The sequence below is a fragment of the Salmo trutta genome, chromosome 16 (assembly GCF_901001165.1).
Source record: "Salmo trutta chromosome 16, fSalTru1.1, whole genome shotgun sequence".
NCBI lineage: Eukaryota > Metazoa > Chordata > Actinopteri > Salmoniformes > Salmonidae > Salmo > Salmo trutta.
Window position 1 is genome coordinate 1,183,420 of NC_042972.1, and position 18,680 is coordinate 1,202,099.

Consider the following 18,680-nt stretch of genomic DNA (forward strand, 5'->3'; position numbering starts at 1 on the left):
GTGGTATCAGAACTCTGTGGTATCAGAAATCTGTGATATCAGAACAGAACCCTGTGGTATCAGAACTCTGTGGTATCAGAAATCTGTGGTATCAGAACAGAACCCTGTGGTATCAGAACTCTGTGGTATCAGAACTCTGTGGTATCAGAACTCTGTGGTATCAGAACAGAACTCTGTGGTATCAGAACTCTGTGGTATCAGAAATCTGTGATATCAGAACAGAACTCTGTGGTATCAGAACTCTGTGGTATCAGAAATCCGTGGTATCAGAACAGAACTATGTGGCATCAGAACTCTGTGGTATCAGAACTCTGTGGTATCAGAACAAAACCCCGGTCTGATCAGAACCTTGTGGTACTGTATTAGTGTGGGGTGTAATGGTGTGGTATCAGGTGGTCCATCTAGGGAGGGTCTGCATGCCTCTCAGCCCTCAGGCTCACCTCAAGGAGCTGCCAGCTGTGCGACAGGAGCTGGGCTGCAGGCCAGATTCTAAACATCACATTATCTCTCCCTCTGGGTGCACTGTTAAATACAGCTCTGACCATTGTATTGCTGCAATACATGGACTATCCCTTCCTGGATTGACCTGGTTGACCAGTGTTGACCTGGAGGTTGACCTGCTGAGAGACAGTGTTGACCTGGAGGTTGACCTGCTGAGAGACAGTGTTGACCTGGAGGTTGACCTGCTGAGAGACAGTGTTGACCTGCTGAGAGACAGTGTTGACCTTCTGAGAGACAGTGTTGACCTGGAGGTTGACCTGTTAGCCTTCCCTGTAGCTCAGTTGGTAGAGCATGGTATTTGCAATGCATGGTGTTTGCAATGCCAGGGTTGTGGGTTCGATTCCCACGGGGGGCCATGTATGAAATGTATGCATTCACTACTGTAAGTCGCTCTGGATAAGAGCGTCTGCGAAATGACTAAAATGTAAATGTAAAATGAGAGACAGTGTTGACCTGGAGGTTGACCTGCTGAGAGACAGTGTTGACCTGGAGGTTGACCTGCTGAGAGACAGTGTTGACCTGCTGAGAGACAGTGTTGACCTGGTACTCTGTCTGTCTGTCTGTCTGTCTGTCTGTCCAGAGACTGGTGGTTGCTGCCTGTCTTGACTAATGATTCCTCTGTCTGCAGAGGAAGAATAAAGGACAGTGTTTGTAGTACATCTAGTTTGCCCTCTGAGATTGATACTTTCTCTTCTGCATAGTAAACTAAGTTTGGATTCTATCTCCTACAGATATCTGTGAGCTCACAATACTCAGAGCCCTTCAGGTGCATTCGTCTTTCCCTGCCCTCCTCCTCCTCTTCTCCTCTCCCCTTTCCCTGCCCTCCTCCTCCTCTTCTCCTCTCCCCCTTTCTCTGCTCTCCTCCCCCCCTTTCCCTGCCCTCCTCTCCTTCCTCCTTCCCCCTGCTGCCCTCCCCCTGCCCCTCACCCCCCTACCGTCATTAATCTGTTTAAAGCAGCTGTGATAAATGAACTAAACTTGGCTTGCCTCGCACATTTTATGATTTGGTTTGAACAAGCTATGTCAGGTATGTGAGGAGGCTTGATACCGCCCTGACAGAGGGTCATGTTGTCAGCGATTATGATTCAAAATGTTCTTTCTTTATATATTTCATTTCTGTGCAAAACAAATTCCCATCAGGGAAATGGTTTCAATCAATCAACCTATCAACCAATCAAATCCTCTCTCCTCTCTCCCAGGTAGTAAAGAGGCAGCGTTTACCTATGCCATCATCGCCGCAGGTGTGGCCCATGCCATCACAGCAGCGTGTACCCAGGGGAAGCTGTCCGACTGCGGCTGTGATAAGGACAAGCAGGGGACTTACAGCCAGGACGAGGGCTGGAAGTGGGGAGGTTGCTCGGCTGACGTGAGCTATGGCCTGGGGTTCTCTAAGGTCTTCGTAGACGCGAGAGAGATCAAACAGAACGCCAGGACTTTAATGAACCTCCACAACAACGAGGTGGGACGCAAGGTATGTAGATACGAAAGTGGACATTCCACTTCCTGTAGGAAGTCATGTCAATGTTTCCCCTCACTAAACAATGTCTAACAGGAAGATCATTTTATTATATTGAGACGTGGTATAAAACACCTTTATTGTAGTCTGATAGACCACCATAGCATGAGGTAGAGCAACAAACAGACCCTCCTCTCATGTAATCATTATAACCTGGAAGACTCCGGTCGCAAGAAGAGCTGGAAGCACCGGACGGTGCTGTAACCTTGTCTGTATGCTCTGGAGAATAAACCACAGGAAGTAGTCAGATGCATCAGAGATGAAGTAACCTGTAATGGAACCATGGCAGGCGTTACAGAGGAGGGAAAACACAGGAAGTAGTCAGACGCATCAGAGAGGAAGTAACCTGTAATGGAACCATGGCAGGCGTTACAGAGGAGGGAAAACACAGGAAGTAGTCAGACGCATCAGAGAGGAAGTAACCTGTAATGGAACCACGGCAGGCGTTACAGAGGAGGAAAAACACAGGAAGTAGTCAGACGCATCAGAGAGGAAGTAACCTGTAATGGAACCACGGCAGGCGTTACAGAGGAGGGAAAACACAGGAAGTAGTCAGACGCATCAGAGAGGAAGTAACCTGTAATGGAACCATGGCAGGCGTTACAGAGGAGGGAAAACACAGGAAGTAGTCAGACGCATCAGAGAGAAAGTAACCTGTAATGGAACCATGGCAGGCGTTACAGAGGAGGAAAAACACAGGAAGTAGTCAGACGCATCAGAGAGGAAGTAACCTGTAATGGAACCATGGCAGGCGTTACAGAGGAGGGAAAACACAGGAAGTAGTCAGACGCATCAGAGAGGAAGTAACCTGTAATGGAACCATGGCAGGCGTTACAGAGGAGGGAAAACACAGGAAGTAGTCAGACGCATCAGAGAGGAAGTAACCTGTAATGGAACCATGGCAGGCGTTACAGAGGAGGAAAAACACAGGAAGGTGTGATCACATCTTAAATCTGGACCTGGTGTGGACCTGGAAACTGTTCTCTCTCTGTTCTCTGAGTCTTCCATCAAAAAAGTACATGGTGAGCTATACTAAGTACTTCCTCTATGAACAGTCTGAATTAAGATGTAGTAACTGTTTTGATGACATGATGAGATCAATTAAGAAAACAACCTCGACATGTTGTGATGATGTTTCCACTTCACAGAGCTCTCTCTCTCTCTCTCTGTGTCTGGAGATGCACCATTGGCTGATAGGACCTTTACATTTATTAAGGTTCAACATTTCTTGGTTTTATGACATGTCTTTCTTGCTCCATGTTGATATATTGCCCACACTCTGCAGAGATGAGGAAAGTGTTTCAGCACTCTGGACAGGGCTGGTTGGGATATGATATGATATGACCCTACAGGGCTGGTTGGGGATATGATATGATATGATATGACCCTACAGGGCTGGTTGGGGATATGATATGATATGATATGACCCTACAGGGCTGGTTGGGATATGATATGATATGATATGACCCTACAGGGCTGGTTGGGGATGTGATATGATATGACATGACCCTACAGGGCTGGTTGGGGATATGATATGATATGACCCTACAGGGCTGACTGGGGATATGATATGATATGATATGACCCTACAGGGCTGGTTGGGATTATGATATGATATGATATGACCCTACAGGGCTGGTTGGGGATATGATATGATATGACCCTACAGGGCTGGTTGGGGATATGATATGATATGATATGACCCTACAGAGCTGGTTGGGGATATGATATGATATGATATGATATGATATGACCCTACAGAGCTGGTTGGGGATATGATATGATATGACCCTACAGGGCTGGTTGGGGATATGATATGATATGACCCATCAGGGCTGGTTGAGGATATGATATGATATGACCTTATAGAGCTGGTTGGGGATATGATATGATATGGTATGATATGATATGACCCGACCCTACAGGGCTGGTTGGGGATATGATATGATATGACCCTACAGGGCTGGTTGGGGATATGATATGACCCTACAGGGCTTGTTGGGGATATGATATGACCCTACAGGGCTGGTTGGGGATATGATATGACCCTACAGGGCTGGTTGGGGATATGATATGACCCTACAGGGCTGGTTGGGGATATGATATGATATGATATGACCCATCAGGGCTGGTTGGGGATATGATATGATATGATATGATATGACCCTACAGGTCTGGTTGGGGATATGATATGATATGATATGACCCTACAGGGCTGGTTGTGGATATGATATGATATGATATGATATGATATGACCCTACAGGGCTGGTTGGGGATATGATATGATATGACCCTACAGGGCTGGTTGGGGATATGATATGATATGACCCTACAGGGCTGGTTGGGGATATGATATGATATGACCCATCAGGGCTGGTTGGGGATATGATATGATATGACCCTACAGGGCTGGTTGGGGATATGATATGATATGACCCTACAGGGCTGGTTGGGGATATGATATGACCCTACAGGGCTGGTTGGGGATATGATATGACCCTACAGGGCTGGTTGGGGATATGATATGATATGATATGACCCTACAGGGCTGGTTGGGGATATGATATGATATGATATGACCCATCAGGGCTGGTTGGGGATATGATATGATATGATATGACCCTACATGTCTGGTTGGGGATATGATATGATATGACCTGACCCTACAGGGCTGGTTGGGGATATGATATGATATGACCCTACAGGGCTGGTTGGGGATATGATATGATATGACCCTACAGGGCTGGTTGGGGATATGATATGATATGACCCTACAGGGCTGGTTGGGGATATGATATGACCCTACAGGGCTGGTTGGGGATATGATATGATATGATATGACCCATCAGGGCTGGTTGGGGATATGATATGATATGACCCTACAGGGCTGGTTGGGGATATGATATGATATGACCCTACAGGGCTGGCTGGGGATATGATATGATATGATATGACCCTACAGGGCTGGTTGGGGATATGATATGACATGATATGACCCGACCCTACAGGGCTGGTTGGGGATATGATATGATATGACCCTACAGGGCTGGCTGGGGATATGATATGACCCTACAGGGCTGGTTGGGGATATGATATGATATGATATGACCCTACAGGGCTGGTTGGGGATATGATATGATATGATATGACCCTACAGGGCTGGTTGGGGATATGATATGATATGACCCTACAGGGCTGGTTGGGGATATGATATGATATGACCCTACAGGGCTGGTTGGGGATATGATATGATATGATAATCCCTGAAGGGTTCTACTTCCTCCTCTCTGCAACAACAAATTAATTCACTGGACTCATTACGGACAAAAATGCCATCATTGATGCATTTAATCACAATTTTTTCAGTATTTTATTTCTCTTTGAATGAACAAATTCTACTTACAATGATATTGAGCTGGTTGCTGACAGGGGAAACTTGCTGAATGATGAAAGTATTGCTATTTACAGAGAATGAGGTCCTGGATGGTTTGCTAGGAATAGACAACAAGAAATCCACAGGGATTGGCCAATTGGATCCTGGTCTGCTTAAGTGTACAGTGTTGGCTCAATAACCCACAATCTTTTATTTAACATTATAAACTGGGTGGTTCCAGCCCTGAATGCTGATTGGCTGAAATCTGTGGTATATCAAACCGTATACCACGTGTATGACAAAACATTTTGTTTTACTGCCCTAATTACATTAGTAACCAGTTTATAATAGCAATAATGCACCTCTGGGGTTTGTGGTATATCAACAATATACCACGGCTGAGGGCTGCTCTTAGGCTCGCAACACCTAGGTCTGCTTTCCATACACATTATACACATTAAAATACAAAAACACAGCCATGGGAAGCACAAATAAAACATCACAAATCACCCAGAAAAACAGTTACATTTCTCCACAAATAAATCCCCAATCAATACTTTAAATTGCCCCAACGGCACCAGAACATCCAGATGAAATGTATTTAGAATTTTGTTCCAGCAATACGGTGCATTAAAACTAAAAGCAGATTTACGTAGCTCGGTGGAGACCCTAGGATTCTCAAGAGTTAACAAATCCTGTGAAAGGGTTAGGCAACTCCGGTGTCTTCGGAAAGTATTCAGACCCCTTGAATTTTTCTAGATTTTGTTACGTTACAGCCTTATTCTAAAATTGATTCAATTATTTTTTTCCCCCTCATCAATCTACACACAATACCCCATAATGACAAAGCAAAAACAGGTTTTTAGAAGTGTTTGCTAATTTATTAAAAATAAAAAACAGAAATATCACATTTACATAAGTATTCAGACCCTTTACTCAGTACTTTGTTGAAGCACCTTTGTCAGTGATTACAGCCTCAAGTCTTCTTGAGTATGACGCTACAAGCTTTGCACACCTGTATTTGGGGAGTTTCTCCCATTCTTCTCTGCAGATCCTCTCAAGCTCTGTCAGGTTGGATGGGGAGCGTTGCTACACAGCTATTTTGAGGTCTCTCCAAGTCCGAGCTCTGGCTGGCCCACTAAATGACATTCAGAGACTTGTCCCGAAGCCACTCCTGCATTGTCTTGACTGTGTGCTTAGGGTCGTTGTCCTGTTGGAAGGTGAACCTTCACCCCAGTCTGAGGTCCTGGGCACTCTGGAGCAGGTTTTCATCAAGGATCTCTCTATACTTTGCTCCGTTCATCTTTCCCTTGATCCTGACTAGTCTCCCAGTCCCTGCCGCTGAAAAACATCCCCACAGCATGATGCTGCCACCACCATGCTTCACCGTAGGGAGATTCCCAGGTTTCCTCCAGACGTGACGCTTGGCATTCAGGCCAAAGAGTTGAATCTTGGTTTCATCAGACCAGAGAATCTTGTTTCTCATGGTCTGAGAGTCTATAGGTGCCTTTTGGCAAACCCCAAGCGGGCTGTCATGTGCCTTTTACTGAAGAATGGCTTCTTTCTGGCCACTCTACCATAAAGGCCTGATTGGTGGAGTGCTGCAGAGATGGTTGTCCTTCTGGAAGGTTCTCCACAGAGGAGACCATCGGGTTCTTGGTTACCTCCCTGACCAAGGCCCTTCTCCCACGATTGCTCTGTTTGGCCGGGCGGCCAGCTCTAGGAAGAGTCTTGGTGGTTCCAAACTCCTTCCATTTAAGAATGATGGAAGCCACTGTGTTCTTGTGGATCTTCAATGCTGAAGAAATGTTTTTGTACCCTTCCACAGATCTGTGCCTCGACACAATCCTGTCTCGGAGCTCTACGGACATTTCCTACAACCTCAAGGCTTGGTTTTTGCTTTGACATGCACTGTCAACTGTGGGACCTTATATAGACAGGTGTGTGCCTTTCCAAATCCTGTCCAATCAAGTTGTAGAAACTTCTCCAGGATGATCAATGGAAACAGGATGCACCTGAGCTCAATATCAAGTCTCATAGCAAAGGGTCTGAATACTTATATAAATAAAGTATTTCTGTTTTTATTTTTTCAGCAAAAAAATCTACAAACCTGTATTCGAATTGCCATTATGGGGGTATTGCTGAGGATTTTTTTATTATTCAATTAATTTTAGAATAAGATTATTAAGTAAAAAAGTTGAAAAAGTCAAGGGGTCTGAATACTTTCTGAAGACACTGTACTTCCACATCAAAGTTAGATAAGATGGACGTTTATGAATGTAGAGATCTATGGGTCTTTAGTGAAGTCCAGCCAACCTTTAGATACAGGATGCAGTGATGAGTATCAAACCTTTCACCTGTAACAAAACAAAGGGCATTATGGGAGATGGCATCCAAAGGTTTAAGAGTAGTACAGTAGCAGCTGCACTTTGATAAATAATATCACCATAATCAACAACAGATAAAAGGTGGACTGAATCATCTGCTTCCTAATGCTTAGAGAAAGGCACAATCTGTTTCTGTAGAAAATGACAACTTTAAATCTTAACTTCTTATCCAGATCATCTGTTTTATAAACATCAAATCCATATCAGTCCAAATGCCTCAGTATTTATATGTGGGAACACGTTCCGATGGAGAACCATCTAATGAGTGAACATGCAGTTAATCTGGAACCTTCTCGCTAGAGTTTAACATGATACGATATAATATGATGTGACCCTACAGTCCTGGCACCAGGTACCCTCCAGACTGGCACTATGCTGGCACCAGGTACCCTCCAGACGGGCACTATGCTGGCACCAGGTACCCTCCAGACTGGCACTATGCTGGCTGCTGGCACCAGGTACCCTCCAGACTGGCACTATGCTGGCTGCTGGCACCAGGTACCCTCCAGACTGGCACTATGCTGGCACCAGGTACCCTCCAGACTGGCACTATGCTGGCACCAGGTACCCTCCAGACTGGCACTATGCTGGCTGCTGGCACCAGGTACCCTCCAGACTGGCACTATGCTGGCTGCTGCCACCAGGTACCCTCCAGACTGGCACTATGCTGGCACCAGGTACCCTCCAGACTGGCACTATGCTGGCTGCTGGCACCAGGTACCCTCCAGACTGGCACTATGCTGGCTGCTGCCACCAGGTACCCTCCAGACTGGCACTATGCTGGCACCAGGTACCCTCCAGACTGGCACTATGCTGGCACCAGGTACCCTCCAGACTGGCACTATGCTGGCACCAGGTACCCTCCAGACTGGCACTATGCTGGCTGCTGCCACCAGGTACCCTCCAGACTGGCACTATGCTGGCACCAGGTACCCTCCAGACTGGCACTATGCTGGCTGCTGGCACCAGGTACCCTCCAGACTGGCACTATGCTGGCTGCTGCCACCAGGTACCCTCCAGACTGGCACTATGCTGGCACCAGGTACCCTCCAGACTGGCACTATGCTGGCTGCTGGCACCAGGTACCCTCCAGACTGGCACTATGCTGGCTGCTGCCACCAGGTACCCTCCAGACTGGCACTATGCTGGCACCAGGTACCCTCCAGACTGGCACTATGCTGGCACCAGGTACCCTCCAGACTGGCACTATGCTGGCAACAGGTACGCTCCAGACTGGCACTATGCTGGCTGCTGGTACCAGGTACCCTCCAGACTGGCACTATGCTGGCTGCTGGCGCCAGGTACCCTCCAGACTGGCACTATGCTGGCTGCTGGCACCAGGTACCCTCTAGACTGGCACTGAATCAGATCAAATCAAATGCATTTATAAAGCCCTTCTTACATCAGCTGATATCTCAAAGTGCTGTACAGAAACCCAGCCTAGAACCCCAAACAGCAAGCAATGCAGGTGTAGGAGCACGGTGGCTAGGAAAAACTCCCTAGAAAAGCCAAAACCTAGGAAGAAACATAGAGAGGAACCAGGCTATGAGGGGTGGCCAGTCCTCTTCTGGCTGTGCCGGGTGGAGATTATAACAGAACATGGCCGAGATGTTGAAATGTTCATAAATGACCAGCATGGTCAAATAATAATCATAGTAGTTGTCGAGGGTGCAACAAGTCAGCAACTCAAGAGTAAGTGTCAGTTGGCTTTTTCATGGCCGATCTTTGAGAGTATCTCTACCACTCCTGCTGTCTCTAGAGAGTTGAAAACAGCAGGTCTGGGACAGGTAGCACGTCCGGTGAATAGGTCAGGGTTCCAGCAGGTCTGGGACAGCAGGTCTGGGACAGGTAGCACATCCGGTGAACAGGTCAGGGTTCCATAGCCGCAGGCAGAACAGTTGAAACTGGAGCAGCAGCACGGCCAGGTGGACTGGGGACAGCAAGGAGTCATCATGCCAGGTAGTCCTGAGGCATGGTCCTAGGGCTCAGGTCCTCCAACAGAGAGAAAGAAAGAAAGAGAGAATTAGAGAGAGCATATTTAAATTCACACATGACACCGGATAAGACAAGAGAAATACTCCAGATGTAACAGACTGACCCTAGCCCCCCGACACATAAACTACTGCAGCATAAATACTGGAGGCTGAGACAGGAGGGGTCAGGAGACACTGTGACCCCATCCGATGATACCCCCGAACAGGGCCAAACAGGCAGGATATAACCCCACCCACTTTGCCAAAGCACAGCCCCCACACCACTAGAGGGATATCTCCAACCACCAACTTACCATCCTGAGACAAGGCCGAGTATAGCCCACAAAGATCTCCGCCACGGCACAACCCAAGGGGGGGCGCCAACCCAGACAGGAAGACCACGTCAGTGACTCAACCCACTCAAGTGGGTTGAGTCTTCCATGCCGTCCCTCCTAGGGACGTCATGGAAGAACACCAGTAAGCCAGTGACTCAGCCCCTGTAATAGGGTTAGAGGCAGAGAATCCCAGTGGAGAGAGGGGAACCGGCCAGGCAGAGACAACAAGGGCGGTTCGTTGCTCCAGAGCCTTTCAATTCACCTTCACACTCCTGGGCCAGACTACACTTAATCATAGGACCTACTGAAGAGATGAGTCTTCAGTAAAGACTTAAAAGTTGAGACTGAGTCTGCGTCTCTCACATGGGTAGGCAGACCATTCCATAAAAATGGAGCTCTATAGGAGAAAGCCCTGCCTCCAGCTGTTTGCTTAGAAATTCTAGGGACAATTAGGAGGCCTGCGTCTTGTGACCATAGCGTACGTGTAGGTATGTACGGCAGGACCAAATTTGAAAGATAGGTAGGAGCAAGCCCATGTAATGCTTTGTAGGTTAGCAGTAAAACCTTGAAATCAGCCCTTGCCTTAACAGGAAGCCAGTGTAGGGAGGCTAGCACTGGAGTAATATGATCAAATGTTTTGGTTCTAGTCAGGATTCTAGCAGCCGTATTTAGAACTAACTGATGTTTATTTAGTTCTTTATCCAGATAGCCGGAAAGTAGAGCATTGCAGTAGTCCAACCTAGAAGTAACAAAAGCATGGATACATTTTTCTGCATCATTTTTGGAAAGAAAGTTTCTGATTTTTGCAATGTTACGTAGATGGAAAAAAGCTGTCCTTGAAACAGTCTTGATATGTTCTTCAAAGGAGAGATCAGGGTCCAGAGTAACGCCGAGGTCCTTCACAGTTTTATTTGAGACGACTGTACAACCATCCAGATTAATTGTCAGATTCAACAGAAGATCTCTTTGTTTCTTGGGACCTAGAACAAGAACAAGCATCTCTGTTTTGTCCGAGTTTAAAAGTAGAAAGTTTGCAGCCATCCACTTCCTTATGTCTGAAACACAGTCTTCTAGCGAGGGCAATTTTGGGGCTTCACCATGTTTCATTGAAATGTACAGCTGTGTGTCATCCGCATAGCAGTGAAATTTAACATTATGTTTTCGAATGACATCCCCAAGAGGTAAAATATATAGTGAAAACAATAGTGGTCCTAAAACGGAACCTTGAGGAACACCAAAATTTACAGTTGATTTGTCAGAGGACAAACCATTCACAGAGACAAACTCATATCTTTCCGACAGATAAGATCTAAACCAGGCCAGAACTTGTCCATGTAGACCAATTTGGGTTTCCAATCTCTCCAAGAGAATGTGGTGATCGATGGTACCAAAAGCAGCAGTAAGGTCTAGGAGCACGAGGACAGATGCAGAGCCTCTGACACCATTAAAAGGTCATTTACCACCTTCACAGGTGCAGTCTCAGTGCTATGATGTGGCCTAAAACCAGACTGAAGCGTTTCGTATACATTGTTTGTCTTCAGGAAGGCAGTGAGTTGCTGCGCAACAACTTTTTCTAACATTTTTGAGAGGAATGGAAGATTCGATATAGGCCGATAGTTTTTTATAATTTCTCGGTCAAGATTTGGCTTTTTCAAGAGAGGCTTTATTACTGCCACTTTTAGTGAGTTTGGTACACATCCGTCGGATAGAGAGACGTTTATTATGTTAAACATAGGAGGGCCAAGCACAGGAAGCAGCTCTTTCAGTAGTTTAGTTGGAATAGGGTCTAGTATGCAGCTTGAAGGTTTAGAGGCCATGATTATTTTCATCATTGTGTCAAGAGATATAGTACTAAAACTCTTTAGTGTCTCCCTTGATCCTAGGTCCTGGCAGGGTTGTGCAGACTCAGGACAACGGAGCTTTGGAGGAATACGCAGGTTTAAAGAGGAGTCCGTAATTTGCTTTCTAATGATCATGATCTTTTCCTCAAAGAAGTTCATGAATTTATTACTGCTGAAGTGAAAGCCATCCTCTCTTGGGGAATGCTGCTTTTTAGTTAGCTTTGCGACAGTATCAAAAATAAATTTCGGATTGTTCTTATTTTCCTCAATTAAGTTGGAAAAATAGGATGATCGAGCAGCAGTGAGGGCTCTTCGATACTGCACGGTACTGTCTTTCCAAGCTAGTCGGAAGTCTTCCAGTTTGGTGTGGCGCCATTTCCGTTCCAATTTTCTGGAAGCTTGCTTTAGAGCTTGGGTATTTTCTGTATACCAGGGAGCTAGTTTCTTATGACAGATGTTTTTAGTTTTTAGGGGTGCAACTGCATCTAGGGTATTGCGCAAGGTTAAATTGAGTTCCTCAGTTAGGTGGTTAACTGATTTTTGTCTTCTGACGTCCTTGGGTAGGCGGAGGGAGTCTGGAAGGGCATCAAGGAATCTTTGGGTTGTCTGAGAATTTATAGCACGACTTTTGATGCTCCTTGGTTGGGGTCTGAGCAGATTATTTGTTGCGATTGCAAACGTAATAAAATGGTGGTCCGATAGTCCAGGATTATGAAGAAAAACATTAAGATCCACAACATTTTTCCATGGGACAAAACTAGGTCCAGAGTATGACTGTGGCAGTGAGTAGGTCCAGAGACATGTTGGACAAAACCCACTGAGTCGATGATGGCTCCGAAAGCCTTTTGGAATTGTTCTGTGGACTTTTCCATGTGAATATTAAAGTCACCAAAAATTTGAATATCACTATGCTGGCTGCTGGCCCCAGGTACCCTCCAGACTGGCACTATGCTTTTTGTGACCCGTCAAGACTGGCACTATGCTGGCTGCTGCCACCAGGTACCAGGGCTTTTGTGACACATCAAGACTGGCACTATGCTAGGTTAATGATCTGAGAATCCCTGTCCTGTAGTTTGTCATCATTAGATCCTGCACACCCAGTATTTCTCCGCTTGGCCAGCGTAGTCTGTCACCTGGGCACCGACTGGCCAAGTCATTGCTCTGGGACAGAGCATAGCTTTGATGACATCAAAGGGCTTTGAGCTTTGTGTCTGCAACTGTCTTCCTACTTGAGCTTCCAGGGGGTCTGAATGTTAAACCGACAACAACATCTTCATGGGCATGTAGCTTCAATGTAGCTTCAATCAGCTCCATGAATGTAGTGTTTCTCAGGAGTCTGAGGCATTAACATACTAAGCTGCTGTGCTCCCAGGGTTTCTGATGATTACCCACCTGACTCCAGCCTGTCTGAGGGGAGGAGAGGGGGGGGGAATTGAATCATTAAGAATAGGGTGAGGGTAGAAGAGCGAGAGATAGACAGGGAGTGGGATATGAGAGAAGGGGGAAGGGAATCATTAAGAACAGAGAGATAGACAGGGAGGGGGATATGAGAGAAGGGGGAATGGCATCATTAAGAACAGAGAGAGAGAGAGGTGAGTGGGATATGAGAGAAGGGGGAATGGAATCATTAAGAACAGAGAGAGAGACAGGGAGTGGGATATGAGAGAAGGGGGAATGGAATCATTAAGAACAGAGAGAGAGACAGGGAGTGGGATATGAGAGAAGGGGGAATGGTATCATTAAGAACAGAGAGAGGGTAGAGGTGAGTGAGCAAGAGAGGGGGATATTTTACCTTTATTTAACTAGGCAAGTCAGTTAAGAACAAATTCTTATTTTCAATGATGGCCTACCGGGGAACAGTGGCTTAACTGCCTTGTTCAGGGGCAGAACAACAGATTTTTACCTTGTCAGCTCGGCTATTCGATCTTGCTATTTTTCAATTACTGGCCCAACGCTCTAACCACCAGGCTACCTGCCGCCCCAAGATGGGGGGAGAGAGAGAGAAGGAGATGGGGGAGAGAGAGAGAGATGGGGGAGAGAGAGGGGGGGAGAAGGGGGAATGGAGTCATTAAGAACAGTGAGAGGGTAGATAGAGAGATGGGGGAGAGAGAGAGATGGGGGAGAGAGCGAGAGTGAGAGAGAGAGAGCGAGAGAGCGAGAGAGAGAGAGATGGGGGAGAGAGAGAGATGGGGGAGAGAGAGAGAGAGTGAGAGAGAGAGAGCGAGAGAGAGAGACAGAGAGAGAGAGAGAGTGAGAGAGAGAGAGCAAGAGAGAGCGTGAGAGAGAGGTGAGTGAGCAAGAGAGAGAGAGACAGAGGTGAGTCAGAGAGAGAGAGAGAGCGAGAGAGAGAGAGAGAGAGGTGAGTGAGAAAGAGAGGGGGGAGAAAATGAGGGAGAGATATAGTGTAATGAATAAAAGGGGTGCGGCTTCTGTCTGGGAAGGAGAGAGATGATGTCATTCAGTGGATTTTTTGGGGGATTTTTTTTTATTTCACCTTTATTTAACCAGGTAGGCTAGTTGAGAACAAGTTCTCATTTGCAACTGCGACCTGGCCAAGATAAAGCGTAGCAATTCGACACATACAACAACACAGAGTTACACATGGAATAAACAAAACATACAGTCAATAATACAGTAGAACAAAAGAAAACAAAAAGTCTATATGCAGTGAGTGCAAATGAGGTAAGTTAAGGCAATAAATAGGCCATGGTGGCGAAGTAATTACAATATAGTAATTAAACACTGGAATGGTAGATGTGTAGAAGATGAATGTGCAAGTAGAGATACTGGGGTGCAAAGGAGCAAGATAAATAAATAAATACAGTATGGGGATGAGGTAGATAGATGGGTTATTTACAGATGGGCTATGTACAGCTGCAGTGATCTGTGAGCTGCTCTGACAGCTGGTGCTTGAAGTTAGTGAGGGAGATATGAGTCTCCAGCTTCAGTGATTTTTGCAGTCCGTTCCAGTCATTGGCAGCAGAGAACTGGAAGGAGAGGCGGCCAAAGGAGGAATTGGCTTTGGGAGTGACCAGTTAGATATACCTGCTGGAGCGCATGCTACGAGTGGGTGCTGCTATGGTAACCAGTGAGCTGAGATAAGGCGGGGCTTTACCTAGCAGAGACTTGCAGATAACCTGTAGCCAGTGGGTTTGGCGACGAGTATGAAGCGAGGGCCAACCAACGAGAGCGTACAGGTCGCAATGGTGCGTAGTGTATGTGGCTTTGGTGACAAAACGGATGGCACTGTGATAGACTGCATCCAGTTTGTTGAGTAGAGAGTTGGAGGCTATTTTGTAAATGACATCGCCGAAGTCGATGGTCGGTAGGATGGTCAGTTGTACGAGGGTAAGTTTGGCAGCATGAGTGAAAGATGCTTTGTTGCGATATAGGAAGCCAATTCTAGATTTAATTTTGGATTGGAGATGCTTAATGTGAGTCTGGAAGGAGAGTTTACAGTCTAACCAGACACCCAGGTATTTGTAGTTGTCCACGTATTCTATGTCAGAGCCGTCCAGAGTTGTGATGCTGGACGGGCGAGAAGGTGCGGGCAGCGATTGATTGAATAGCATGCATTTAGTTTTACTTGCGTTTAAGAGCAGTTGGAGGCCACGGAAGGAGTGTTGTATGGCATTGAAGCTCGTCTGGAGGTTAGTTAACACAGTGTCCAAAGAGGGGCCAGAAGTATACAGAATGGTGTCGTCTGCGTAGAGGTGGATCAGAGAATCACCAGCAGCAAGAGCAACATCATTGATGTATACAGAGAAGAGAGTCGGCCCGAGAATTGAACCCTGTGGCACCCCCATAGAGACTGCCAGAGGTCCGGACAACAGGCCCTCCGATTTGACACTCTGAACTCTATCAGAGAAGTAGTTGGTGAACCAGGCGAGGCAATCATTTGAGAAACCAAGGCTGCCGAGTCTGCCAATAAGAATGTGGTGATTGACAGAGTCGAAAGCCTTGGCCAGGTCGATGAATACGGCTGCACAGTAATGTCTCTTATCGATGGCGGTTATGATGTTGTTTAGGACCTTGAGCATGGCTGAGGTGCACCCATAACCAGCTTGGAAACCAGATTGCAAAGCAGAGAAGGTACGGTGGGATTCGAAATGTTCGGTGATCTGTTTATTAACTTGGCTTTCGAAGACCTTAGAAAGATAGGGTAGGATAGATTTAGATCTGTAACAGTTTTGGTCTAGAGTGTCTCCCCTTTAAAGAGGGGGATGACCGCGGCAGCTTTCCAACCTTTGGGAATCTCAGACCATACGAAAGAGAGGTTGAACAGGCTAGTCATAGGGGTTGCAACAATTTAATAATAATAATAATTTTAGAAAGAGAGGGTCCAGATTGTCTAGCCCGGCTGATTTGTATGGGTCCATATTTTGCAGCTCTTTCAGAACATCAGCTATCTGGATTTGGGAGAAGGAGAAATGGTGGGGGCTTTGGCGGGTTGCTGTGGAGGGTGTCGGGCAGTTGACCGGTGTAGGGGTAGCCAGGTGGAAAGCATGGCCAGCCGTAGAGAAATACTTATTGAAATTCTCAATTATAGTGGATTTATCGGTGGTAACAGTGTTTCCTAGCCTCAGAGCAGTGGGCAGCTGGGAGGAGGTGCTCTTATTCTCCATGGACTTTACAGTGTCCCACAACTTTTTTGAGTTAGTACTACAGGATGCAAATTTCTGTTTGAAAAAGCTAGCCTTAGCTTTTCTAACTGCCTGTGTATATTTGTTCCTAACTTCCCTGAAAAGTTGCGTATTGCGGGGGTTATTCGATGCTAATGCAGTACGCCACAGGGTGTTTTTGTGCTGGTCAAGGGCAGACAGGTCTGGAGTGAACCAAGGTCTATATCTATTGTCACAGCTGTCTTCAGAAATGGACCAAAATGCAGCAGAGTTAGTATTCATCCTTCAATTTAATTATAACGAACACTATACAAGAACAAAAACAAGGAAACTGACAGCCAACAGTCCTGTCAGGTGCAACCACACTAAACAAGAAACAATTACCCACAATCCCAAAGAAAAACACACCCTTCTATATAGGACTCCCAATCAAAGGCAACTCAACACACCTGCCTTCAATTGGGAGTCCAATCCCCAACACAAACCCTTAACTTCTTTGGGCTATGTGGGACGTTAGCGTGCCACCTGTGGCGCACCCTATCAACAGCAGGTGCATTTCAAGAGCGGCAAATTTGAAACCAAATAAATGTCAAAATTCAAGTTTTTCAAACATACAACTATCTGGCACCCTTTGAAAGATAAACATCTCCTTAATCTAACCACGTTTTCCGATTTCAAAAAGGTTTTACGGCGAAATCATAAAGTTAGGTTATGTTAGGAGAGTACATTGACAATAGCTGTGTGTAGTGTATTGTCAATTCAAAGACAGGCGTCACCAAAACCATAAAATCAGCTAAAATTATGCACTAACCTTTTACAATCTCCATCAGATGACACTCCTAGGACATTATGTTAGACAATGCATGCATTTTTAGTTCTATCAAGTTCATATTTATATCTAAAAACAGCGTTTTACTATGGCGTTGATGTTCAGGAAATCGTTTCCCTCCAATACCGGCAGTCAAGTCATCACAACAAAATAATTAATTAATATTAGAAAACATTGGTAAAATATTATATTGTCATTCAAAGAATTATAGATTGACATCTCTTGAACGCAATGGACTTGCCAGATTTAAAATTAACCTTACTGGGAAATCACACTTTGCAATAATCTGAGCACTGCGCCAGAAAAATACGCATTGCGATACAGACTAACCGCCATGTTGGAGAGATCTAAAATCGAAAATACCATGTAAATAATCCATTACCTTTGATTCTCTTCATCAGATGTCACTTCCAAAGAATCCCAGGTCCATAACGAATGTAGTTTTGTTCAAAAAAGCTCATCATTTATGTCCCAAAACCTCCGTGTTGTTAGCACATGATCTAAGCCAGCCGGACTTCACTTCACATCACGAACGGAAAAAATATATTTACGTTCGTTCAAACATGTCAAACGTTGTATCGCATAAATCATTAGGGCCTTTTTTAACCAGAACATGAATAAAATTCAAGGCGGACCATTGGGTTCTCTTTTAAAACGTTTCGGAATGAGAGTACCCACCATCAACTCGCACGCCAGGTGTCTAATGGACCATCGCCGTTCCAACGCTCTTCTTCAGTCAGATCTCACTGTAGAAGACTCAAAACACTTTGTAAAGGCTGGGGACATCTTGTGGAAGCAATAGGAAGTGCCAAAATATTCCTCACCCCCTTTGTTTTTCAATGGCATAGGCTCAAAGTCAATTCAACACATCAGGTATCCACTTCCTGTCAGAATCTGTCTCAGGGTTTTGCCTGCCAAATGAGTTCTGTTATACTCACAGACACCATTCAAACATTTTTAGAAACTTTAGGGTGTTTTCTATCCATATATAATAAGTATATGCATATTCTAGTTACTGGGTAGGTGTAGGAGGCAGTTAAAAATGGGCACATATTTTTTCCAAAATTCTCAATGCTGCCCCCTAGCCCGTAGAGGTTAACATACAAAAAACCTGCCACATCCTGACCAAAACTGATACAATACCTCCCTCTGCTGGTCAGGACGTGACATCTATTGCTAGTTCAAAGTTTTTGAGTGGGGCATGCTTATTTAAGATGGTGAGGAAGGCACTTTTAAAGAATAGCCAGGCATCATCTACTGATAGGATGAGGTCAATGTCATTCCAGGATACCCCGGCCAGGT

At 45.7% G+C, this 18,680-nt stretch overlaps 1 protein-coding gene across 1 annotated transcript in view; it reads left to right on the forward strand.

Annotated features, from left to right (window-relative positions):
• Window positions 1-18,680, forward strand: part of wnt7aa (wingless-type MMTV integration site family, member 7Aa) — a 49,480-nt gene that overhangs the window by 20,061 nt on the left and 10,739 nt on the right. The window contains exon 3 of the mRNA XM_029692720.1: window positions 1,701-1,972. Within this exon, the coding sequence (XP_029548580.1) occupies window positions 1,701-1,972 (272 nt within the window). The remainder of the gene's footprint in view (window positions 1-1,700; window positions 1,973-18,680) is intronic.